Source organism: Mustela putorius, unplaced genomic scaffold (assembly GCF_011764305.1).
Source record: "Mustela putorius furo isolate JIRA1106 unplaced genomic scaffold, ASM1176430v1.1 tig00000430_pilon_pilon_pilon, whole genome shotgun sequence".
Taxonomy (NCBI): Eukaryota; Metazoa; Chordata; class Mammalia; order Carnivora; family Mustelidae; genus Mustela; species Mustela putorius.
In genome coordinates, this window is record NW_025421377.1 from 15,564,494 (window position 1) to 15,591,157 (window position 26,664).

The 26,664-nt window shown below is 33.2% G+C and overlaps 1 protein-coding gene across 2 annotated transcripts in view; it reads right to left on the reverse strand.

Moving 5' to 3' along the window:
• Window positions 1-5,042: 5,042 nt before the first annotated feature.
• TECRL (trans-2,3-enoyl-CoA reductase like) overlaps window positions 5,043-26,664 on the reverse strand; it is a 101,227-nt gene continuing 79,605 nt past the window's right edge. For both annotated transcript variants that reach the window (XM_004764297.3, XM_004764296.3), the window contains exons 8-12: window positions 24,354-24,397; window positions 15,062-15,119; window positions 6,812-6,897; window positions 6,237-6,282; window positions 5,043-5,342 (exon numbers count right to left, since the gene is read on the reverse strand). In XM_004764297.3, coding sequence (XP_004764354.2) covers window positions 5,215-5,342; window positions 6,237-6,282; window positions 6,812-6,897; window positions 15,062-15,119; window positions 24,354-24,397 — 362 coding nt within the window. In that variant the 3' untranslated portion in view covers window positions 5,043-5,214. The remainder of the gene's footprint in view (window positions 5,343-6,236; window positions 6,283-6,811; window positions 6,898-15,061; window positions 15,120-24,353; window positions 24,398-26,664) is intronic.

The following is a 26,664-nucleotide window of genomic DNA, read 5'->3' on the forward strand; positions in this document are numbered from 1 at the left end:
AATTATTATCATTATGCAAAAGCTGCATAAATGCCCTTAATTGTGCTTATAAAGTAACATTTGCTATAATCACTCTTAATATCCAGGAGGAACAGAAAGGTTTTCCTTTCTTCTTTACTAAAATAAAAGTAGAAAGAACCTTATTATCAATTCACAGGTCATTTTATTTTATCTTATGAGAGTAAATGTTTTAATTGCAATACATCAACTACTAAAACTTAACATGTACTGAATACTAGTTACTTAAAGTTGAACTTAAAATACCTTGAAAATATGCTTAATTACTGAAGATTAAAGGTCAATATACAAGATATTCAACTATAATGTTATAATTTCTGATTTGATAATGTTTGGAGATTAGACATAACATGTCTATAGGGAAGATAAAACATGCACATTTATAAAATAAGAATATGCTTCATTTACTTAAAAGTCATTTGACTTGACATATTTTTTTTCTCTTAAGAAATGATAGTGCCTGGAATTGCAGTGTGTGTGTCTGTGTATGAGTCAGAGAACAACTTTTGTTTCCACAAAGCTTACTAAAAAGCAAAATGCACTAAATGTCTATTTTTATTCAAAATTAGAGGCAAAACATTTTTTTTAAAAACACATGCAAACAAACTGAAAACACCTATAAAATAGCAGCTTGAGGTAGACATGATGAAGGGGTGGAGAGCAGGAGCAGTATGCTGTGATAATTTGGGGTAGCATAGCAGCTGACTTAACTTTTGTTGTTCTCTTTTCATTATTTTCTTTCTCCAGCTACTTTTTATAAGAAATATGTGAGAGATGAAGATGTGATATTTTAAAAACACTGTTTGCAAATTTTTATTTGGAATTAGAGAAAGTATTATTCCAGACAGTGATTCAAAAAAGTAACTATTAGTATAATTATTAGATTAAATGAACTATATTTTAATATAGGTAATCACAAATCCAGTATCAATCAGAAAATTCTGATTGTAACTAAATGTAATTACTGTGTATTTTAATGATTAATTATATTCATAAAACTGAAATCTGTTATTGGCTACCATTCTTAAAAACTCCAAATGGAAGGTGCAAAGCTATAGCTTAACAGGGTTCTTAATAATTATATTCTTTGGGTAAACGGTTTTAATGATAGAGGCTAAAATCTGTGATTATATTTTTGCCCTCCTACTTAAGTTTATTTCCAGTCTTTGTTGGGAATGGGGCCCTTATTTGTGAAGACATAGTAAGTTCTACGTTAATGGAGGGACCCATTGTGTGAGACTCATTTGCCAACCTGGTCTTTTCTACATTGCATAGTTTCATCCTCCCAAAGACCCTTAAACTGAGTTTCATCCTCTTAAAGACACTTAAACTGATCTGTCCCTAGATGTGTAGAAGGGAGTTATAAAACATCAATTAAATCAATAAATAACTCTATGAAGATATCATTGGACATGATTTTATAGATCTATAACCATTAATAATATATTTTTATTTTTTAGATTTTAGGCGGTTTTGTTTTGTTTTTATAAATGGTATGTTCTGCAAAAGTGATAGAAATGAAGAGCAATTTTAAGATATTAAATGGCCTGAGAGAAGACTGAGCATATAAATCAGATTCCCAGTTCCATAATTTGAACAGGCGTTTACAGCTTGAGGTAATCTTTATTGCTTTTTTATCCATGCAGCCAAGTAAATAAAAGAAAAAAAACATAAAAAAAAAAACCTTATAGTATCTTTAGATGTTTGAAATCAGAGTGTAGATGATATTTGGAGAACTTATGTATTACTTTGAAATAGTCATGAAAATACTACTATCAGGCTATTTTTATGTTGTGTTTATTAACCATAAAGGGCTGGTCGGTAGTTCTATATTACTATGTCAGTTCATGGAGAGGAAATACTCATTTTACATGTTTCCATTTGTGAAATATAGAAATAAAGGACACAGACACTGTGTCCCTACAGAAGATTTTTTTCTGTTCAGTTTTTCTTCAAGCAAACTTAGCTGTTTGAACATCTCATTCGTACAATATCCTTTTTGCTGAGGCATCATAACCACTCACCCATTTTAGAATAATAACAATGTGACTGCTGAGTTACTGATTCATTTAGAATAATTATTATTCTTTTTTTTTAAGATTTTATTTATTTATTTGACAGACAGAGATCACAAGTAGGCAGAGAGGCAGGCAGAGAGGAGGAAGCAGGCTCCCCGCTGAGCAGAGAATCCCCATGTGGGGTTCCATCCCAGGACCCTGAGATCATGACCTGGACCAAAGGCAGAGGCTTTAACCCACTGATCCACCCAGGTGCCCCTAGAATAATTATTATTCTTGTATTAAGGATAGATCCTATAGCCTGCTTTGAAATCCTAGGATCCAAGTTTTTGTTTTGTTTAATTTTATTTAAGTTTTTACTACTTCCAGTTAGTTAACATACAGTGTTAAATTAGTTTCAGGAGTATAATATAGTAATTCAACAGTTGCATATACTCATCATAAAAAGGGTACTCCTTAATCCCTGTCACCTGTTTAATCCATCCTGGCCCCGGTAACATCATCAGATGGTTGTCTTTCCCTTTGCTTGTTTGCTTTGTTTCTTAAATTCCACATAGGAATGAAATTCTATGGTATTTTTCTTTCTCTGACTCTTTTCACTTAGCATGATACTCTTTAGCTCCATCCTTGTCATAGTAAATGGCAAGATTTCTTTCTTTTTTATGGCTGAATAGTGTGTCTGTGTGTGTGTATCTGTGTGTACATATACCTATATTCTTTATCCATTATATCATCAATTGACAGACATTTGGGCTACTTCCAAATCTTGGCTATTGTAGATAATGTTGCTTTAAACATAAGTAAGTATGCATGTGTCCCCTTGAACTAGTGTTCTTATATTTGGGTAAATGCCTGATAGTGGGATTATTGGTTATATTTGCAGCATTAATGCTGATAACAAAATGGTGTACATTTATCAGGTTCTTCTTTTTTTTTAAATTTTTTATCTTATTTTTTTCAGTGTCCCAAAATTCACTGTTTATGCACCACACCCAGTGCTCCATGCAATACGTGCCCTCCATAATACCCACCACCAGGCTCAGGTTCCCTTTTTGAGGCGATGATTCCTCCAGGAAATAAAAATTAAAAAGAAATAAATTTCAAAAAGCAGGTCATAACCCATTAACCAAGGTGTGATTCTCAACTGTAAGGAAATGACTGGTATGAGATAGATATGAGGGAATGTAGCACCATGGGAAGAGAGATGTCTGTCCTACATGTATCCCATTTCTCCTTGCTGCATCAAAGAGCTTCTAGTGCTGTAAGAATGTGCAAACTTCCTGGATTGGCATCAATTAGGATCTAGTTAAGAATACATAACATATTCTTTGTCTTTCAACAAAGATAATTATCACAGGTGGTTGATTACATAGATGTATCTGGCGTATGTGGTTTAAAACATTAGTACCTCCTTTTAAGACTTTTGCATGATTCTGTGCTACTTTGCTGAATAGGTATTAGGGAGTTCAATTTGTTGTCTTCCTCTGAGATATTTTAATGCTATACATTTGGGAATGATAACAAAGCTTTTAAAATGGTGCTTTTGTTATCTTTTGAATAATTTGACACACATATTAATGATAGATACCCACAGATGAATACATACTTACACTTACCAAAATATTTAGTCAAATATGCATATAATCTAACAGCTTTAATAAGGCTATTTTTTTTAAAAGATTTTATTTATTTGTCAGAGAGAGAGAGAGGGAGAGAACGCGAGCACAGGCAGACAGAATGGCAGGCAGAGGCAGAGGGAGAAGCAGGCTCCCCACTGAGCAAGGAGCCCAATTCGGGACTCGATCCCAGGACACTGGGATCATGACCTGAGCTGAGGGCAGCTGCTTAACCAACTGAGCCACCCAGGTGTCCTGAGGCTATTTTGATATATATGGAGAAATTTGAAAGGCTCTAGAACAAATCTAAAGAATCCCAATTTAAAAGTGAAAAAAACTCAAATTTGAAAAATAAATATTTAACGATTTTTCTATCAGTCATCTCCCTGTCATATACATGCATATTCAAATATACACTCACACATATGCAAACAAGCTTTGAGAGGACATAGGACATATTTCCACTCTCAATCTCAAAAGATCTTCAGTGTATTCTGTCATCACATATAATCAATTTGAAATATATATATATTTTAATATATATTTATATATAAAGATTATTTATATGAAAATATAAATATATATTTAATATGCAGTATACATTCAAATGATTTAGTAAAATGTCTAGAAAATATTTTAATTTTTATAGTTTCAGAATGGCAACATAGAATGTATGTATGAGTAAATGAATATGATAAATTACATGTTTAACTTTTAATATAGGTAGAATTTTCATAAGAAATTGAAATGTACTTTTCAATAACATGTTGAACAATAAAGAAAATAATAAATTACTATCAAAATATGTAAAATTCAAGTGACTTAAATGTCACAATTTTTTTTTTAACCTTAGAATTCAGGTGTTTAATTGTCTTAAGCAAATAGTATTATAAAATATTGAATGAAGTAAAATCTTGTTTAAGGATCAACCTTTTGAAAATATATTGGGTACTATTTTTTATTAGTCATATTTGTAGTTTCTACTTTTTATTTGCCTCAGGTTTATCCTTCTAAAGATTTTTATTTATTTATTTGACAGAGAAAGATCACAGGTAGGCAGAGAAGCAGGCAGAGAGAGAGGAGGAAGCAAGCTCCCTGCTGAGCAAAGAGTCTGATGTGGGGCTCAATCCCAGGACCCTGAGACCATGACCTGAGCTGAAGGCAGCAGCTTAACCCACTGAGCCACCCAGGTGCCCCTGTTCTTCTAAATTTAGCTAGATTCTACCATTTAATACTTCTACTCAGTAAAAGTACTGTAGTTTTTTTTTTTTTTTTTTTAAGATTTTGTTTATTTATTTGACAGAGCGAAATCACAAGCAGTCAGAGAGACAGGCAGAAAGAGAGGGGGAAGCAGGCTCCCCACCGAGCAGAGAGCCCAATATGGTGCTCAATCCCAGGACCCTGAGATCATGACCTGAGCCGAAGGCAGAGGCTTAACCCACTGAGCCACCCAGGCGCCCCTCAGTAAAAGTACTGTAGTTTTTGAAATTCTGTTAAGTATAGTCAACAATTGCCCATGTCTGATTTATTGAGATTGTATAGTGTTCTTCTATACACTTTTCCTACAGTATGAATGGAATCATTGCTGATTTTCTATGCATATAAGAACTGAATTTCTTCAAATAAATCTTATGTTTCTTTTGTGCCCACAGAGACATCTGGATACTCATCAGAAGTGTAAAAATCCCAACTACAAAAAAAAAAAAAAAAAAGAAGAAAGAAATAATTATTCTTATTCTTTCTTATTCCTATGATAGATATAGCAAGTTATATTAGAAAAAAAATACCATATTTAGCTCTGAAAATATTTCTCAAGTACTTCATACTTCCATATCAATTTTCTTTACTCATATTAATTACCGAACATAATATATGTTCAACTATTTTTATTGTATGATTGAATAAACATAGAAAGTACATAGCAGAGGTCAAAATAAATCCACATTTTTGTTTAAATTTCTGACACAAAGTATTTCCAAATAAGGAATTTTTAACTCTGAATTCTTCAGTAGGAGCTTTCTGTATATATATAATATACATCTGCACACACACATGCATATGGCAAACTGTATTAATTATGATTCAAAAAATTTATACAGTGGAACAAATAATGGATGAAATGGATGTAATACATACCCTTTCCAATACATGCAGCCCATTTCAATTTAAATCTCCTATGTGTGTTAAAATGCCCAGCATTTAAGATCACACACTCATGCTCCCAGCCTTCCCTTCAGAGACATCATGGACACTTGAAGGACACAACACATACACATGTCTGTGTTCGTGCACAAGAGAGAGTTTCAAGTGAAGTGCATTATTACCACCATTTCTGTTAACAAATTCTTGGTGCTTAATAAATATGTTTGGGCTACATTTTCCAGGTTGGATTAAGCTATGGTTACCTAGATAATTTTGTTTCATTATATTTTAATACTGCTAAAAATATCCAAGATAAAAATAAACATAGAAGCCCCAAATCCTTTTGCATAAATGCCAAACTTTAGCACTATAGAAATTTGTTCTCAGAAACCACTTCTCCCAAAGGTGCATTTACTTAAACGTCAAAAAACCTAGGTCTTACCTGGCAGAGTTTGTGTCATGATTGTGAAACTAATCCATGATCCAATCTATTAGATTAAAACATAAATTAATAAATACCTAGATTAATATAGTAGTTTTTTTCATTTGTGATATTATATAGGTAATGTGAAAGCTTAAAACACAGTAGAAAAACTATGGGTAGAAATAAATTTCCCCCAAATAATACTTTTGTTGTTAAAAATGATAGTCATAATTCCATAAACAGCATCATATTCATAAAACAAAATGAAAGATTTTGTTCCAAACACTTTGAAGATATAAAAAGGAATCCTGAAATATCTTAAGACATTTTATATGAAGATTATATTTTTAAGTAAATACATGTGAAAATATTCAATTTTTGCAGGAAAAATTGTGGTTAAATGTTCCAATTTCCTATGTTTATAACTTGAATTGAAATCATATATCATAATTTATATCCCTGTGCCAAATCTACAGATAAAACCTGTTTATAATCATATATATTAAAGTTTAATATATATGTAAACACATAAACATATGCATTTAGCATATCATGGGATAAAGTTTAATTATTTACATAAATAAATAACATACCTCATAGGTGTAGTTAGGACATGAAACCAAGAAAAACATCCATGTGAAGGGGTTATAATTTGGACTTGGAAAACATGCATTAATTCCTTTTAGAAAGAAGGATATAAAATATCAATGATGATACATATTGCAAATTTAATCATATGTCTTATATAATTCTAAATTCCCTGGAATAACTTATACTACATAAAATGTCATCACGTATTTATAGAAACCTATTTCCTAAATTACTCAGAATCCCAGTTTCAAATGTTATGACCTTTTGACTCAAACAGAATATCTGTCATTTTGTATGTCTATAGCTATGTTACAATAAAATTACAGAATATACCATGATAATCAGTTCTTTAAATTCCAATATATAAAGGTTATTTTGCATAATAGATGCAGCTGAATTGCATAGTGAAATAGTAAATGTGCTTTAACAATTGCATGCCTCTTCTTTTTTAGTATCAAAGAAGATGATGTTTTTGGTTGAGATTATTAAATACTTCAAACCTCCCTTTCTATTTAATTAGTGAAAATCCAAAGGGAATTTTATAAGGATGTCATTTATATTAGAAAAGTGTGAAAATCTCTCATAAGAGGATTACAATGAATATTAGCATAGTTAATATTCAGAAATACCACATAAATTACTTCTGCTTAGCAATCAGAATTGTTATTTACAGGTTTCATTATACTTAGCATATTGTCACTTGATTTTTGTGATTTTTTTTTGCCTTCTAATTTCTTTCAAGAAATGTTTTAGATAACAAATTTATAGTGATTTCAAGTTGAGCTTTGAGCAGTGACATTTGTAAAAGTAAATATGAATTATTACTGTTTATTCTCCATAGCAAATTTAATCAGATAACACATCAACTAATCTGTTTTAGTTATAATTCTAAAGTCATAATGAAATGTCAGTATGTTGTTTTCAGAAATGTAACTATTGTTAAAATATCAAAGTAAAAATATATATTAGGTACTGTGCAGATTTCATGTACTGCTTATTCACGATAAGGATAAATACATATACCATTTAATATTACAGATTCTCTTGATAACGTACATGCAAGTGCCTTTTTGTAACATCCATATATTCATCAGAAGAAAGCTGATTGAGAAACCTACTATCCATGTTATAAAAACTGCATTTCAGAGGTGGAAGATGCACAAAAGATAATCTGGGTTAAACCTAGTTTATGACTGTTCAGCCTCTAGTGGTAGTGGAAATGTTCAGGGATTCACAAACATGCATTTCGTCTACTTTGTAGATTTAATAACCAATATGTCTTGGGACCCAGAAAAATATATGTATATAGATACTATCTCCTGTATCTACTTACTGTTAATGTTAAGATGTAAGTCTAGAGGTTACTAATTTAGTACTTGCATTCCCATGAAAGGTTTTCTCAATCAATAGTTACTATTTCTAATAGAACTTCTATTAAATAAAAGTCAGAAGATTTTTTACATTGCAGTGCTGCACTTCCCAGATTCTTCTTCAGGTATGAATTTATTCCATGGCTTCAGCAATAACTGCTGGCAGAAAACTTTAAACTCTCAGCATCTTCTATGAAGATTGTCAGGCAGAAGATATCAACCTCACACAAGATCATACTTAATCTTTGGTGTAGCCACAATCCAATATTTGACCAATGTGGTAAGTAAAGGATTCATCTCAGAATAACACTGATTGTTCACTGCACCTGTAGCATGCCCCATAGGTTCATCTGAAACTTCCCTTGAAATTGCAGACTCTCAATTTTCTCCCCAAACATGACTATTTTTTTTCCATTCATAAAATCACTCTCTAAGATACCTCCTGAATGCTAATCTCCACTTCAGCATCTGCTCCACTTCAGCATCTGCATCCCAGAAAACTGAACCAACAGCACTTTTTTTTTTTTTTTTTTTTTTTTTTTTTTTTTTTTTTTTTAGAATGGCATTTTAAAGTGGAATGACCTACTGAATAGCCTGCAATGAGTACTCCATCGTTGACTGTAGGTCCCAGATAGGGGTGGGGGGTACAAGAGTAGCTCTGCAAATATAAAGACTTTCACCAGTGGTATGCTGGCTGCTATACTGGTGGAAAGGAATGCTTTATTTGGTCCAATGAAATTAAGTGGGGATTACTCTCAGTGCTCTTGATAAAGACAGCTGAAATTGAAATTGACAATTGGCAATTAAAATCCAGCTGTGAGAAAGTTAGAGGACCTCATCTGAGAAGCTCTAATCTCTTGCAATGAGAGAAAGACAGAGAGCTGAAGACCAGGACAAGGACTTACTTGAAAGAGTAGTCAGGCTTCAAAGAAAAGAGAACTCTGATCCAAACTAGGTCTGCTAAGCCAAGGTTGTTGTTCACAAAATCTTGGAATATATAGATTTCCATGTACTCTCTGAACCTGCAGAAGTCATCCACTCACCCCTATTAAAAGTTAGCACACTCCCTTGCTTAAAGGCAATACATATGCCACTATGTTGCAAGAAAATCCCCTCTAGGATATTCTCCATGCCCTCTCTTAACTCCTAAGTTATAGGCTAGGGTTCCCATTCAAAATAACCTACTTGAGTTTGCTCTGGATCTGATAAGGGAACAACAACAACAACAAAAGATTATGCCCCAATGGACATACAAAACCCAGCTACCATGTGGTAGCACATTATGGCATATTATAGCATGTGATTGGGGTGCTTGATGAAAAAGGTATAATATAAAATTGGACAAGAGTAGGTTTATTATGTTGACACAGTCTTCTGAGATAAAGGAAATAATGTTCTTCTAAAATGGTACAAACACACTAATGTGCACCTGGAAGCATGAGCAGAGTAATGGCACACAGTAAGTGAGGAAGAAATGTTGGAATTCCATAGCAAGCAGGGGAAAAGGTATCAAATGGTCTGGAAGAGCAGGGATCCTAGACTAGTCTATATAAGGCTGAAAAAGGAAGACTCCTTTCTATGGGAAAATTTTTTTTCATGTCCCATATTTCCATGTTTTTTTTTTTTTTATGTTCTTAGAACTTAGAGCATTTTTCAAAGCTATAAGGAATGTTTTTGTGAAAGGGGCACACCAGCACTAAGATTAGTGTTGTTTTTCTGCAGTTCCAGTCTGCATATAAGTGATGTCATCTTAGAATTAGGATGAACTAGTAGTGATCGAGATTTAAGGATCCATACTTCCCCTTCTCCCAAATCAAGGCATTTTTAGTGTCAGTACTTAGCTGTCATAAGCCAGAATGTGTAGTAAATTCAGAAAAAGTTTGATCCACAAAGCATTATGGACAGTTAAAATAATGAAACATTCGTAGCAACTAGCTGATGTTTACTCAAGAGATTTGGGGCAGCTGACTTAATATAAAATCCTTTCCCAGTTTTTGGACTTCAACCAGTTGTAAGACACTAACCTCATTGGTGGAAGAGCACCCTGGGACCTCAGGAAAGAAGACCCTGCAACACTAGAACAAGTATCCATGAAAATTTTATCCTCCAGTTGAGGATTTAGTAGGGGCACCTGAATGATTGGCTCAGTCAGTTAACCATCTCTTGATTTCAGCTCAGGTCATGATCTCAGGGTTGAGAGAACAAGCCTCATATTGGGCTCCATAATGGGCATGGAGTCTGCTTAAGATTCTCCCTCTCTCTCTCCTTCTCCCCTTCCGCTGACTTAAAAAAAAAAAGAGAGAGAGAGAGAGAGAGAGAGAGAATATCTAGGTTATGCCAATAGATAATCCCTGAGACATTAAATGAGAATGTTGAGGGTAAAAGGAATCTACCAATTTGTAGAGAAGAAAATTAGCACAAATCAGTTATTTTACCAAGACCATGTACAGTGGTTAAGGCTGTGTACTCTCCCACTAGCATGTCTCTTTTACATTTCCCCCAGAAAGAGAGGCCTACTGGCATCTTCACAAGGCTACTACAAAAAGTATACAAATTGGATCTGTGGAAAAAAAAAAAAAAAGAAAGAAAGAGACTGTGATGGTTTCTGTGATACACTGTCAAGATCCCCAGCAGGTATGATGTACTTCTTCCATAAATGCTGGAGTGCTCGTAGCAGAAAGTTTTCAATTATCAGACCCTCTGAGAGAATGGTTTTTACTAAAGAGAGCTGCCTTATCCTTTGTCATTCACATTTCCCAGAGAGATCCACACCTAAGTTACCTTTTTCCTACTCATTCCAACATAAGACACAAGTCAGCAAGATTATCCTAGCATCAGATACCCCTATAGAATTGACTGAGGCCACCCATGAGACAGCATCAATTTCTCACTTAGCAAAATTCTCCTTGCTTTCTTCTTTTCCATACTTTGTAAGAAACTTCTTTTAAACTTATTCTATATCAGATTGTATCTACCAGGGAACACATTTTGTGACATCTTGTTTAAATAATAAACGTTAAATGATCTCCCTATACATAACTTAGGACTAAAGCACTTCTAAGGAAGAGATATTATTATAAATTTTAATTAATACATAATGGGGAGTAAAAATTCAAAAGTAGCAGAAATTTTTCAAAGCCAACAAAAGAACTGGTATTTTTAAAAAGGAGTTTATGTAAGAAAATAAGAATTTACTGTATTATAGAAACCTAGAATTCATGATAAGAAAAAGAATGTCTACTCTGAGAAATGGTCTGATACTTGATAGGTCAGAACACTGGATATGAAGAACTGAAAGGAGATGAAATGATTTGGAAGCAGTGAGACCAGATGGTTTTCATCTTAGAAAACACTGCTTCCATGAAAAGAAAAGTAGTATCAAAGAGCAGTACATGGGGAAGACATAGCTTGGAGGTTTGGAAGAGAAAGAGAAGAAGAAAACAGTTCTGGGAATTGTGAAGTTAGGATAAAGGAGTGTTTAAAGAATCAAAAGACCCAGTAAAGAAACCCCCCATCCCCTCCAGAATACACTTTAGGGACTCTACTTCAAGCTTCCCATCTGTTATTCCTCTTTTAGGACAATCCATACACTTGAAAATGAACAGAAGTTGATCGGCATTTGTATAAGCTTTCTATGTCAATAAAATAGGAAGGTATTTTCTCCAAGCTGATAAAAACATTCCCCTAAAAAAGAAAATTGAAAAATTTTAACAGAACATGCCTACACAGAAGCATTTGCAGATACCAGAGTACATAACTATTAAGAATTGCAAAACTCCCTCTGCCGCAGCAACATTTTCCTAGGAACAATGCAAAAGGAAAGGGAAGCAAGGGAAAAAATGAACTATTGGGTTTTCATCAAGATCAAAATCTTTTGCACAGCAAAGGAAACAGTTAACAAAATCAAAAGACAACTGACAGAATGGGAGAAGATATTTGCAAACGACATATCAGATAAAGGACTAGTGTCCAGAATCTATAAAGAACTTAGCAAACTCAACACCCAAAGAATAAATAATCCACTCAAGAAATGGGCAGAAGACATGAACAGACATTTCTGCAAAGAAGACATCCAGATGGCCAACAGACACATGAAAAAGTGCTCCATATCACTCGGCATCAGGGAAATACAAATCAAAACCACAATGAGATATCACCTCACACCAGTCAGAATGGCTAAAATCAACAAGTCAGGAAATGACAGATGCTGGCGAGGATGCGGAGAAAGGGGAACCCTCCTACACTCTTGGTGGGAATGCAAGCTGGTGCAGCCACTCTGGAAAACAGCATGGAGGTTCCTCAAAATGTTGAAAATAGAACTGCCCTATGACCCAGCAATTGCAATATTGGGTATTTACCCTAAAGATACAAACGTAGTGATCCAAAGGGGCACGTGCACCCAAATGCTTATAGCAGCAATGTCCACAATAGCCAAACTATGGAAAGAACCTAGATGTCCAACCACAGATGAATGGATCAAGAAGATGTGGTATATATACACAATGGAATACTATGAAGCCATCAAAAGAAATGAAATCTTGCCATTTGCGACAACATGGATGGAACTAGAGCATATCATGCTTAGTGAAATAAGTCAAGCAGAGAAAGACAACTATCATATGATCTCCCTGATATGAGGAAGTGGTGATGCAACATGGGGGCTTAAGTGGGTAGGAGAAGAATCAATGAAACAAGATGGGATTGGGAGGGAGACAAACCATAAGTGACTCTTAATCTCACAAAACAAACTGAGGGTTGCTGGGGGGAGGGGGTTTGGGAGAAAGGACTGGTGTCCAGAATCTATAAAGAACTTAGCAAACTCAACACCCAAAGAATAAATAATCCACTCAAGAAATGGGCAGAGGACATGAACAGACATTTCTGCAAAGAAGACATCCAGATGGCCAACAGACACATGAAAAAGTGCTCCATATCACTCGGCATCAGGGAAATACAAATCAAAACCACAATGAGATATCACCTCACACCAGTCAGAATGGCTAAAATCAACAAGTCAGGAAATGACAGATGCTGGCGAGGATGCGGAGAAAGGGGAACCCTCCTACACTGTTGGTGGGAATGCAAGCTGGTGCAGCCACTCTGGAAAACAGCCACTCTGGAAAACACTCTGAAAAAAACCTTGGGGAGGGTATGTGCTTTGGTGAGTGCTGTGAAGTGTGTAAACCTGGTGATTCACAGACCTGTACCCCTGGGGATAAAAATATATGTTTATAAATAATAAAAAATTAATAATTAAATAAAAAAGAATTCCAAAACTCAAAATAGATATGGCCAAGAAAAAAAGAATATGAAAGGCGATTGTACTCAAGAAAGAAATTGTAGAAAAGGAAAAAAGACTTCTCAGTAATACAGACATTTCGATTTGCCTAAGAGTGGAATGTTTAATAGAAAATGAAAGATATTAACATATAAAGATATAACTTATATATAATTTACCCCCTGATAATGCCCACAATGCAACAAAACAAATTTTAAACTTCTAGAAATTAAAAAAAAAAAAAAAAAAAAAGACATGAATCAACCTCCTGGAAGATTGCATCATGTTTTTGGGAAAATTGTCTTGAAATTATGGACTCTAAAACATATCTGACAAAATTAATAGAATTAGTGGTAAAGAAAAAGTCTTTTGAGTCTCAAGGCAAAAGGACCAAATCAATTAGTAGAGAAGACAAGATTAGATTGGCATCTGCTTTCTCGAGCTACATACAAGCGAGATAAAAGATGAAGTAAATACTGAAGAAAAGTCTTTTTCACATGAACAATTCCAAAGTCCTGTTTGACTTCAGAAACATAATGATTGAAAATTTTCATTTTCAAATCATGATACCATAATCCAAATAGATGAAGAAACTTGAGCAAAGTTTTCCTTTGTAATTCTATATATTATATGAAAAAAAAATATTTTGGAAAATGTTTCACCAACCTGCCAGAAATGTGCAAGTCAAGAAAATGTTAAGACAACCAGGTAGATGTTAAAAAACACTCGAGGCAATGCAGCTTTATATTTGCAACTAGACTGATAACAGCATGAATTCCAAATGTTGACTATCGCCATTTGAAATTATAATTAGGGGCGCCTGGGTGACTCAGTGAGTTCAAGCTTCTGCCTTCAGCTCAGGTCATGATCCCAGGGTCCTGGGATCGAGCCCCATGTAGGGCTCTCTGCTCAGCAGGGAACCTGCTTCCCCTCTCTATCTGCATGCCTCTCTGCCTACTTGTGATCTCTGTCAAATAAATAAATAAAATCTTTAAAAAATAAAATAAAATAAAATTATAATTAAATTATGTATCATACACAAAAAACAGTATGAATCCATACCTATAATTAAACCTGAATGAGAGGATTGATTTATGAAGAATATCATTATATAAACACTGTGAATTTTGTGAAATACTTTAAACTAACTACTAAATTCAAAATGTCCTCCCTGGCATTGCTATTTCAGAGCTATGGAATTTGCCAAACAAAGATCACTTTTATTAGAAAAAAGTTTAAGTCACTTGAAATAGAGTGGGATTATATAAATTTTAATGTAAATTAGATCAAGATTGGGAATCAAGCTATAATATTGGCATTTATCCTGGATTTTGTACTGCCTTAATTCTTAATCCTCTGTTTATTTTTTAGATTTAAGTGAGATTGCCATTTGACGTGAGGGCCATGCACATTTCATTTTAGAGAAACCATTATTAGAAAATATGATTTAGTTCAAATATTTGAAAAATTTAGGCATACAAGAGCTAGAATTGGGACATATTGTCATTAATGTTTCCAACTATTGCTTTAAAAATTGTTTACTAAAGGCTTTTAAAAATAGTAAGTAACATTGTTTAGAGAGAGAGAGAAAAAAAGGGACTAACCTGTATGATTGGGATGAGCCAAGATTACATTGATGAAATGATTTCCAGCTTCACAAATCTGTAAAATATTTTAAACTTTTCAGGGTGATCTATATATTCCTCTTTTAAAATCATATTCTATAGGGGAACCTGGGTGACTTAGTGTATTGGGTGGCTGCCTTTGGATCAGGTCACCATCCCAAGGTCGTGGAATCTAGCCACAAGACCTGCTCCCTGCTCAGTGGGGAGTCTGCCTCTCCCTTTCCATTTGCTACTCCCCTTGCCCCTCTCCCTGCCCCTCTTTCTCTCAAATAAATAAAAATTTAAAAAATTAAAAATTATATTTCATAAACTTACCAATATTCATGTGGTATATTAATTCCAAAGATCCAAGAGATATATTATTACTCTAACTGCAGGGAGAAGGAAATTCGTACCCTAACAATGATGAAAAAAGCCACTGTAGATGTATATTGAATTAACATAATGAGTCACATTGAGCTAGAAACTTTGAAGATATTATTGATCCCTTTTGATAACTGGGTTAAAGTTCCTTTGTTAAAAACCTGGTTGTGCTGATTCTATGCTTTCTACTTGTTTAATAGGTTAAGTTTCCATGCCATGAAGCGAAAAGTCAGGTCAGGAAATACAGACTTGGCATAGGTACGCATGCTCTAAATTCATTAGCACTGTAGCAACCCTGTTACTGCAACGGTGGTAGTATGATGCCCACCTGGTTTCAGTGTAGTTTAGAGAACTGAGTGTAAACCGTACTGTCCTACAAAGACACGTGCTGCTTGTCTGTCATCTGACCTTTCCAGTCAATAGGCCACAATGACCATCTAAGAATCATTAAGTCTTACTGACATCTCCAGGGTTGGGGTTAATAATGTTCCCAGTTTGCAGGAGCCCGAGTGGCTCCGTCGGTTGGGGATCTGCCTTCAGCTCAGGTCCTCATCCTGGGGTCCTGGGATCCAGTTCCATATGGGGCTCCCGGAGCAGGGAGCCTTTTTCTTCCTCTGCCCCTGAACCCCTGCTGGTGATCTCTAGCTTGCTAATAAATAAATAAAATCTTAAAAAAAAAAAGTTCCCAATTTGCAATGTGTCCTCAGAAATTAGTACCCTTTCTTTTGTCATATATACACCTCTCTGATTAACACAATGTATATATTCAAAATTTAATACTTTGTTTATTAATAACAGATTGTTATCCAAAACCGTTATTGCTTAAAGTCATCCAAATTTTCACTATAATATGTCCTATAAATTAAGCATGTTTTTAATTATGTATCTTTCATGCTATTAATCTCTTACCATATATCTGATTTTGTTCTTTTCAACAATTTCTGTATGGATTTCTTCACATGTAATAGTTTTCTAATTTTAGAAGAGGTTCCAAGTTTCTCAAATTATCATTAGGAATAAAAGCTGAATTTTACATTTTCAGATAATAATTTTATAGTTGAACTTATTTATAGGTGAATGTGGGGTAAGAGTGTGAGCCATTGTTGGATGAATTTGTACTCAAATGTCTCATCATTTACTTTTTAGAGGTTACATGATTAAGACATCTGAAATACCATTTCTTCACCTAAATGCTAATATTACATCCTGTCTCATGATGGTTATTTTAGGATGATTAAATGAAATCAAGTGTCGGATATATGAATTACCCAATAAAACTATGATAAATTTAGTTACCAATGTCATTAATTAAAACCTTCTTCAGAGAATAACTCTACATTGATTAATCTTATCTAAATTTCTATCTTACAAAATGGCAGCACTACAAAACATGTAATTACTAAATTAATAATTTGTCGTATTCTTATCTTTTGCTCACCTTTTAGTCAAATCTCATGTCATACTTATTTTTAATCACTCACAGGGCCAAATGCAAAATGGAATATCTGATAAAAATCTTATTAATAAGCCAATTAACTTACCAAATTTTTGTGAACAAACAATATTTTAAAAATTATAGTTTTTTTCAGGAGTGTCTGAGTGGCTCAGTGGGTTAAAGCCTCTGCCTTTGGCTCAGGTCATGATCCCAGGGTCCTGGTATCAAGCCTCGCATTGGGTTCTCTGCTCAGCAGAAAGACTGCTTCCCTCTCTCTCTCTCTCTCTCTGCCTGCCTCTCTGCCTATTTGTGATCTCTGTCTGTTGAATAAAAAAGTCTTTTAAAAAATTATGTTTTTTCTTCTGATAAGACATATTCATTTTATGATTATCAATATTTTAAACTCACTCAACCACCAAATTTTTTTCTCTTTCCTACTTTTCACAACACAACTAAATACAAACCATCAATCTTCTACCCAAAGTATAGGCCATGGAAAAATGAGCATTTAGGCTTCAGTTAGACCACTAGCCATATACTAATGTCATAATTTATCAGTATTTGCCCCTTCCCCATAGCACGACAAATAAAACATAAAACACACTTAAATAAATATAAAAGAATGAGATAAAAAAGTGGTAAATAATCCAACTTTTCCATCTGCTAACTACAGATAAAATGCATATCTATATACATTCTAGGGGTAGAGAGAGAAAAATCAGCTATATCTATATGTTGAGAAATAGTTTATCATCAATTTAGCAAATCTGTAATGTATTTTAAAGAGCAATTGTGACTATTTTCATCTTTCACCTTAAGCACTGGCTTTAAAACTATGAAGAATGAAAGTGTCCACTATAGCTTAATTGACCTGGATAAAAGTGGTTGATATAATTTCCTCTTGGGACTGAGCTGAATAAGATTAGGAAATTCAGTCAGTGCTATAAAATTCAATATATGGTTCTATAACTGAATAAAATTTCAGAAGCACATTAAATGTGAAACATTGGAACATTTTCCAGCATGACTTACACATTTCTCCTGGACTAATTCTTCAGTAAATCAGATATCTTCATTTGGCACATTATATATAAACACAATGATTTCAAAAATAATGTTTGAAGAAGTTGCTATCATTAGGTTTGATTTTTCCTTTACTTAAATATTAAATTATCTTATATAGTAAAACATACAGATGTGTTAGAAGAAGCCCAATTTACAGAGATCCACTTTTATGTAATTTCTCTAATGTTATTTATTGCAAGCTTCAGCAGGTGAATATTCTCTACTATATCAGTGAAAACAATAAGTTTATAAAATAAAATTGAGGGGCCCCTGGGTGGCTACATTAAGGTGTACCTGTGGCTCAGTTCATGATACAAGGATCCTGGGACTGAGTCCTGCATTCAGCTCCCTGCTCAGTGGGGTGTCTGTCTCTCCATCTCCCTCTGGCCCTACCCCTGCCGTGCTCTTTCTCCTGCACTCTCTTTCTTTTAAATAAATAAATTAAATATTAAAAATATTAAATATTATTAAATAATAAATACTATTAAATAATAATAATAATAACCTCAAACTCAACACTCAAAAAACCAGATAATCACGTCAAAAAATGGACATTGGGAGATAGAGAGAAGTGAGTTGGGGGAAATCGGAGGGGGAGACAAATCACGAGAGACTGTGGACTCAGAAACAAACTGAGGGCCTTGGAGAGGAGGGGAGTCGGGGGTTGGGTGATCCTGGTGGTGGGTATTAAGGAGGGCACATATTGCATGGAGCACTGGGTGTACTGAATAAACAATGAATCTTGGAACACTGAGAAAATACAATTAAATTAAAATAAAATAATAATAAAATCTAAACACACTAATGCAAAATTTTAACCATCAAATAGGCTCTGTCATTTTGTCTTAGTAAAATTGCTTTGGTTTCCACAGTAAAAATAAATAATCTTTATTCTGCGATCTAATAACATTTTTATAGGAATGAAAGTGATCTATATTATTTCTGTATATATCTGCTCTGCCCAAAGATTTATATATGTTATAATTATTAGTAATTATTGGAAGATATAAGTTTATAATTTGAGCAATGAAACAGCCATTTTATAAATATAATTTAAAAATTGAATCTGCTAAAATGTTTCTCTGATAATCAGGTTTGTTTTGAATTTTGAAATCAGGTAATTTTCTCTATTTCTAATGATAATAATAATTATTATAAGTCAAGTCTTATTTATCTTAATATTTCAAGAGTAAGGAAAATCTTGGATTACTCGATAGTTACGAAAAGTTTCATCATGATATGCATCAACTATTATAATCTTGAGAAGTTAGTCTCTACTCTAAAGGATAAAACACATTTGCACAGACATGCTATTTGGTAATATAGGCCAATATTACACAGTTTTTGCATCAGGAGTTTTATAACTAATGATAACATATCATGATGATAACATTATAAAAATTTTTCTAAATCCTAATCTCTACTTTTTTAAGTTAGGAAATATACATTTCAATAAAAAAAGGACAACATGCATTGTGTTCCAGAGTAACTATGTACTATGTTAATTATGGGTTTATCAGTAAATATATATACTAACCAACAGTTTTTTCATTAAGACATTTTTTAGATCAGCTTATAGAAAAATTAAAGGGATGGTTCCAAGATTTCTCATATATCCCTTCCTCCTAAACATGCATATCTTCTTCCATTATCTATGTCCTCCAACAGAGTGGTACTTTTGTCACAACTCATGAACCTACATTGACAGATTATAATCACGCAAAGTCCAGAGTTTACATTAGAGTTCACCCCTGGTGTTGTATATTCTGGGTTTGGATAAATATACAATGCCACATATCCATCATCATGGTATCATACAGAGTATTTTCACTGTCCTAAAAATCCTCTGTACACCTCTTCTTCATTCCTTTCTCCACAACTCTTGGCAACCACTGATCTTGTTACTGTTTCCACAGTTGTTTTTTTTTTTTTTAATTTGTTATGTCATATAGTTGGGATCATACCATATTTAGCCTTTTCAGAGATTTTATTTTACTGAGTAATATTCTTTCAAGCTTTCCCTGTGTTTTCTCATGGCTTCATGGCTCATTACATTTTAGCACTGAGTAATATTCCATTGTCTGGAGGTATCATAGTCTGGATGTATCATAGTCCATTCACCTACTTTGGCACGTCTTAGTTGCTTCCAAGTCTTGGCAATTACGAATAAAACTGTTGTAAAAACATCCATTTGTAAGGTTCTGTGTAGACATAAGCTTCTGATTCCTTTGGGTAAATACCCAGGAGCACAACTGCTGGATAATATGGTAAAAGTGTATTTAGGTCTGTAAGAAACTGCCAAACTGTTTACCAAAATGGCTAGTTCATTTTGCATTCCCACAGGAATGAATCAAAGTTCCTGCTGTTGGTCCACATCCGTATCTTCATTTGGTGTTGTCAGTGTTCCAGATTCTTGGCCATTTGAACAGGTGTATAATGTTATCTCATCTCAATTTGCATTTCCCTGATAGGATTCCATTTGGAGCATCTTTTCATATGCTTATTTGCTAACTGTGTATTTTACTGGTAAGGGTCAGTGAAGGTCTTTTGCCCATTTATTAATTTAGCTGTGTGTTTCTTATCCTTGCATTTTAAGAATCCATTGTATATTTCTGATAATGATCTTTTTCAGATGTATCTTTTGTAAATATTTTCCCTAAACTATGCTTTTCTTTCTCATTCTCTCTCTCTATTTTTTTTTTTAAGATTTTATTTATTTATTTGACAGACAGAGATTACAAGTAGGCAGAGAGGCAGACAGAGAGAGGAGGAAGCAGGCTCCCTGCTGAGCAGAGATCCCAATGTGGGGCTCGATCCCAGAACCCTGGGATCATTACCTGAGCCAAAGGCAGAGGCTTTAACCCAATGAGGCACCTAGGCGCCCCTCTTTCTCATTCTCTTGACATCATTGCTCACAGACCAGAAGTTTTTAAGATGAATGAAGTCCAACTTACCTGTTATATCCTCTGTGGATCCTTCTTTAGTGTTTTATCTTAAAAGTCATTATGGTACCTAAAGTCATCTAGGTTTTCTCTTGTATCATCATCTAAGAGTTTTATAGTTTTGCATTTTGTACTTAGGTGTGTGATCCATTTTGAGTTAATCTTTGTGAAGGGAATAAGGTCTGTGTCTAGATTGTTGTTGTTTTTTTTTTTTGTATGTATATATCTAGTTGCTCCAGCAACTTTTTTTCCATTTTCTTCTTATGCTAATTCTTTTTTTCTTATGCTAAGGGGATACATATATCAACAAAACAAAATCCAGGAAGTTGTGCAAACATTAGAAAAATTAGCATTTTCTATTTACTTTATATTATATAAGATTGACCTGTGAATTTCCTTTTTTCCCTTCTACATAATAATGATTATCTTATATGTTGATAATCTTAATTCAATATAATATTAAAAGCACTTGACTTAAACACAGGTGCTTTTCTTTCCAAACTATTTGCATATGTATTTCTTTTTTTTTTTTTAAGATTTATTTATTTTATTTGACAGACAGATTACAAGTAGGTAGAGAGGCAGGCGGAGAGAGAGAGAGGAGGAAGCAGGCTCCCTGCTGAGCAGAGACCCCGATGCGGGGCTTGATCCCAGGACCCCAGGATCATTACCTGAGCCGAAGGCAGAGGCTCCAACCCACTGAGCCACCCAGGAGCCCCTGCATATGCATTTCTTATGATAAATGTGAAAGGCACACACTTAGGCATTCAGTTATTGTGAATGAAAAAAATATTAACCTTGAAATATAGAATGTTATGTTCTCAATGATACAGTAGGCATCTTCAATTTAGGTGATATATGTGCAAACTCAAACAAGTCGTTTGTTTTTAAATCCTGTATTAGAATCAGTTTCCTGAAACTTACATCTTAATACCATATTTATTTGTGAAAATTAAATGTGTTTTGCCAATATGTAACATTATTAAGAAATTCAGGGCTAGCAGGACTTTTTAATTTGTCATCAAAATTTATAATTTTAGGAGATTGCATGACCCTTCTGTCTCATTTCTGAATTTCTATTTGCAACAGAATATAATTACATTCAAAATTTTGACTTTTACATAAGTTTTTTTTTTCATATATACAACAGTATCTATCTCTATATAGTACTATCTCTAAAGGAATAGGTTGTTCTTTTTATATTAATTTAAGTCTATGAATGTAATAGTCAATGTTTGTTATGTGCTTAGGAATGTGGAATTAAAGTTATCACACCTATTGTCTGTATTGAATTTAGACAATGCTACTATTTATCACTATTTGTTTTGATACCTTAGCTACTTACAAGACAGCAACTGTGATAAAATTTTATGACTTGCCTAATTCTCCTTCTTATTTTTCCTCATTTGAAAGGTATTTTAAAAAGTACTGATTAATAAAATCTTGTGTAAAGTTTAAGTACTAGTAGTTTAATTAGGAGGCAAGGTCTTTAAAAGTCTGCGTGGAAAATATATATTACAAACCATTAGAATTTTGCTTGTTTCAATTATGCCTCTTTTTCTCACTTAAAAAAAATACTATAACTGCTATGACAAGTGTTTTAAAATGCAGTAACTTTTCTTGCAGTGCCCGGATGGAATAGTCAGTTAAGCATCCACTCTTGGTTTCGGCTCAGGTTGTGATCTCAGGATCCTAAGACTGAGCCCCATGTCAGGCTCTGTGCTTAGGGCAGAGTCGGCTTGAGACTCTCTCTCCTCCTCCCTCTCCTCCTCCACCTCAAATAAATAAATCTTAAAAAGTAAAACAAACAAAAAACAAACAACAAAAAAACCCTATAACTTTTCATAAAAGTTTTCTTTATACTAGAAACATGGATTCACAGCTATACCATATTAGAGAAAAGGAAATAAATCAAGAATATTATATAAAATGGGAGATGTGTAAATATTTATACAGAAATAACAGAAAATAAGTTTCAAAAATGTATAGTGGCTAACATTATGAGGAGGAGAAAAATGAGGGAAAACAGATATGAATCTAAAATATATTTTTAAAAAAACCAAATATGTGGTTATTGCTTTTTTACCCACTAATTAATTCTTCCAATGGCTCAAATTTACTGAGTACTTACTATATAGAGATCATTTGACTTGATACAAGAGGATCAACAAAAAAGACATCAAAATAAACAAACTGAAACCTTGCTAATTATGAGCAATATACACATGTAGAATGTTAAAATGTGATGATATATTGACAAGAAATTAAGAATTATGAATTAAGAAATTATGAATAAAGAAATGATTTTTGTTCTTCATTCAAGCAAGGAGTATTTCTGTTATGCACAAAACTAGGTGTTTAAAATATTAAAGAAGGACCTGCCCCTGCCACAGCCAATAAGTAGAAGATGTTATTAACTAAAGTATTAATTAAAATACACACACACACACATAAGCATGAGAACTTTTAACAAAGTGGTGTGATCTGTGCCTTGTTTGAAATGGTGGGGTATAAGTTATGCAATACCAGCTTCACAAAGGATATAGACTTATATATAAATCAAGGGAATTTATCAATACATCAGGGACCAGGAATCATGGGAGTTAATCTATCAAGGACAATGAAGAAGAACATAAATAAAGAATAGAAGCATAGGTTACATAGTGGAATTTTATGGGGTAAGAAGGAAAATCTGTGTTTAATGAAATAGTGCATTTTGGAAATAATAATCTTTTGTATTCAGATTGATATGTTCCCAATTCCAACAATGCATATGTAAAGCTAAATAGAATGATCTAAATAACTGGATTGAGAACGCTTAGAAAAGACATTTCATCCAAAAAAGCAGACTGTTTTCATTCAGAATAAGTTAAATTAACATTATGCCAAGGGGCTTTTTAGATGTCCATCTGTTAGGCTCGAAATACTTTTGTTCTTAGAGGTTTGTAAGTGTATAGACAATAGGGAGAATTACTAAGTAGGATTTTTTTCAAATTCTACTAGATTCCCAATTATTCTAATCATCCTTCATAGATGAGTAGAACATTTTGATTAAGAGATTTAGTGAGCTAAAAAAAATTTAGAGAGCTAATGGCTTGATTCAGGGTAATCATTTGACTTACTCCACTTAATATCATGAAGTATATAATACAAAAAGAGATCATATTTTCTACATGTGAAATCCTCAAATATAATTTGTTGTGCATTCTTTTTTTTTTAATATTTTATTTATTTATTTGACAGAGAGAGATCACAGTAGACAGAGAGGCAAGCAGAGAGAGAGAGGAGGAAGCAGGCTACCGCTGAGCAGAGAGCCCGATGTGGGACTCGATCCCAGGACCCTGAGATTATGACCTGAGCCGAAGGCAGCGGCTTAACCCACTGAGACACCCAGGCGCCCCTGTTTTGCATTCTTAATAGCACTACAATTAGAGCGTGAATAGCAAGTAATAAAAGTAATACATACCAAAAAATTGATAGCAGATACTGCGACTTGCCGGTTTCCAAACGCTAGAAAGTAGAAAAAGAAGATCTAATTCAAACATTCATATTTTGGATTGCCACACTATAAACACAACTAAAGCAATGTTGATTGGGTATTACTACCCTCTAATCCAAAGTACACCGATGTATGTAATTGACCCTTTGGGATAATACTTATACAATCTGAAGGGATAAAAACATTTTTGCTTTCAACATACACTTTTTTTCTAAGTCACCTAATTATATTTGAAATACAACAGGTATCTATTTTAAATTTCTATTATTAAACTCTTTAAAGGCAGATTTAATCTTTCATTTGTTACCTTAACAGCCCGTAATATAGCATAATATATGATGGCACCCAATGATAGCTCTTGTTTTTTAATGTTTAATAACAAAAGAAATATGCTAATAAAAACAACTTTTATTTTTTGCATTGATATTTTATGATAGGTAATATTTTAAGTATTTTTAAGTTTTTCTGCTAAAAACAAATAAATGAGGCAAGTATTAATGTTCTCATCTTAAAAGAAAAATATAGGTTATGCAAATTCCCAAATAATATAGAATAAGGAGTGAAATAGAATTTAAGACATTGTCCTAAAGTTACTTTTATCATGGCAGAGAAGGTGGAATATACAAAAGTACCAAAAATAAATTTTTTGATAAGCTCATCATCTGTATTAACAGTTGCATTTCCTTTTCTTTCACGTATGTGTACATATAAATTGCGTTTATGTAAACACATTTACAAAATTGCAATGTCTCATTTTAAATCTTGCATATTTTATAAGAATATATTTAAAGGCTTTTCTAATATTATTAAACTTTCATGATAAAAGCTATGACAACATCTCATTGTAATGTATAATGTGGCTAAGTTTAAAAACATTAAATATTATCTAATTGCTGCATAATTAGTGCTACTTTAATTTTATATATGATAAGTAATACTGCTTCAAACATCTTTCTTTATAAGTCTTTTATGGAAGTTCCAGTTCCATGGACTAGAAACTTAAAGGATAATTTAGTCAAAAGTTATATAAGTATCTATGTATTGATATATGTTATATATGTTATATGTATGTTATATATGTATCTATGTATAGATATAGAGATATATACACAAATACATATATAGCATATATATGTATGTATATATATATGCATATGCACATATTTAAAATATGTGGAAGTATTGGAAGTTTTTTTTTTTAACAAAGTGTTTATATCTAACTATGAAATAAAATACATTAATACATTAATGAAAAAAATTGGAAAGCAGATAAAAATGTAAATGGAAATAAAATATATTAAAATCCCATTATCCATGGTAAATCAGTTAAAATTCAGATTTTCCCCTGGGAATATACATATTTGTTATGTACACGAAAGTGTTGGACACTTTTATAATCACTTATTCCTCAATATTATATTTGCCATACAACTAAGCAACATTTGCCATGTAATTAAACATTCTTCTCCAGCTAAATTATATATATATGTGTGTATATATATATATACATATATGTATGTATTATATATACTTGTATTTTTTTATTTGTGCCTATTTCTAGACTAGACTTCATTCATTCAATAATACTTATTAGGAAAAGGACAGGCACTATACTGTGTGCTTGTGATAAAATCAATTATAAACTAAGCCAAAAGCAACTCTTATTTTAATAAAAATTACTGTCTGACAAGGAAGCAAATAATAATCACAAGTTAACACAGGAAAATTTGCAACCCTGTTAAGTGTTACTAAGAAAGATCTCTAGGATTTAATGTGAGAGCTAAAATGAATGATTTAATCAGGGAGATCAAGGAATGCTCTCAAGTACAAGGATGAACTCTGGTTTAGAAGTTCAGAACATTTCACATAGCAGGACAGTAAAGACATACCTTGTTTTCATTTTTAAATGAGAACAAATAATGATGTGATAAAAACAAGTACAGGGACAAAAAGTACAATTTTAAATATTTTTAGCTTTTTATTTCCAAAAAGCAAAGTTACAGAGAGTGTAATCTGAAACAAATTTTCTAGAAAAAAATTTAGCCATCATTACAACTTTCTGTAATTTTTTTAAAGATTTCATTTGTTTATTTGTCAGAGATAGGGAGGAAGAGAGAGTGAGCACAGCAGGGGTAGGGGCTAGCAGAAAGAGAAGGAGGGTCCCAGCTGAGCAAGGAAGCAGAGGTGGACTACATCCCAGGACTCTGGGATCACAACCTGAGCAGAAGGCAGAGGCTCAACCAACTGAACCACCCAGGTGTCCCATAACTTTCTGTAA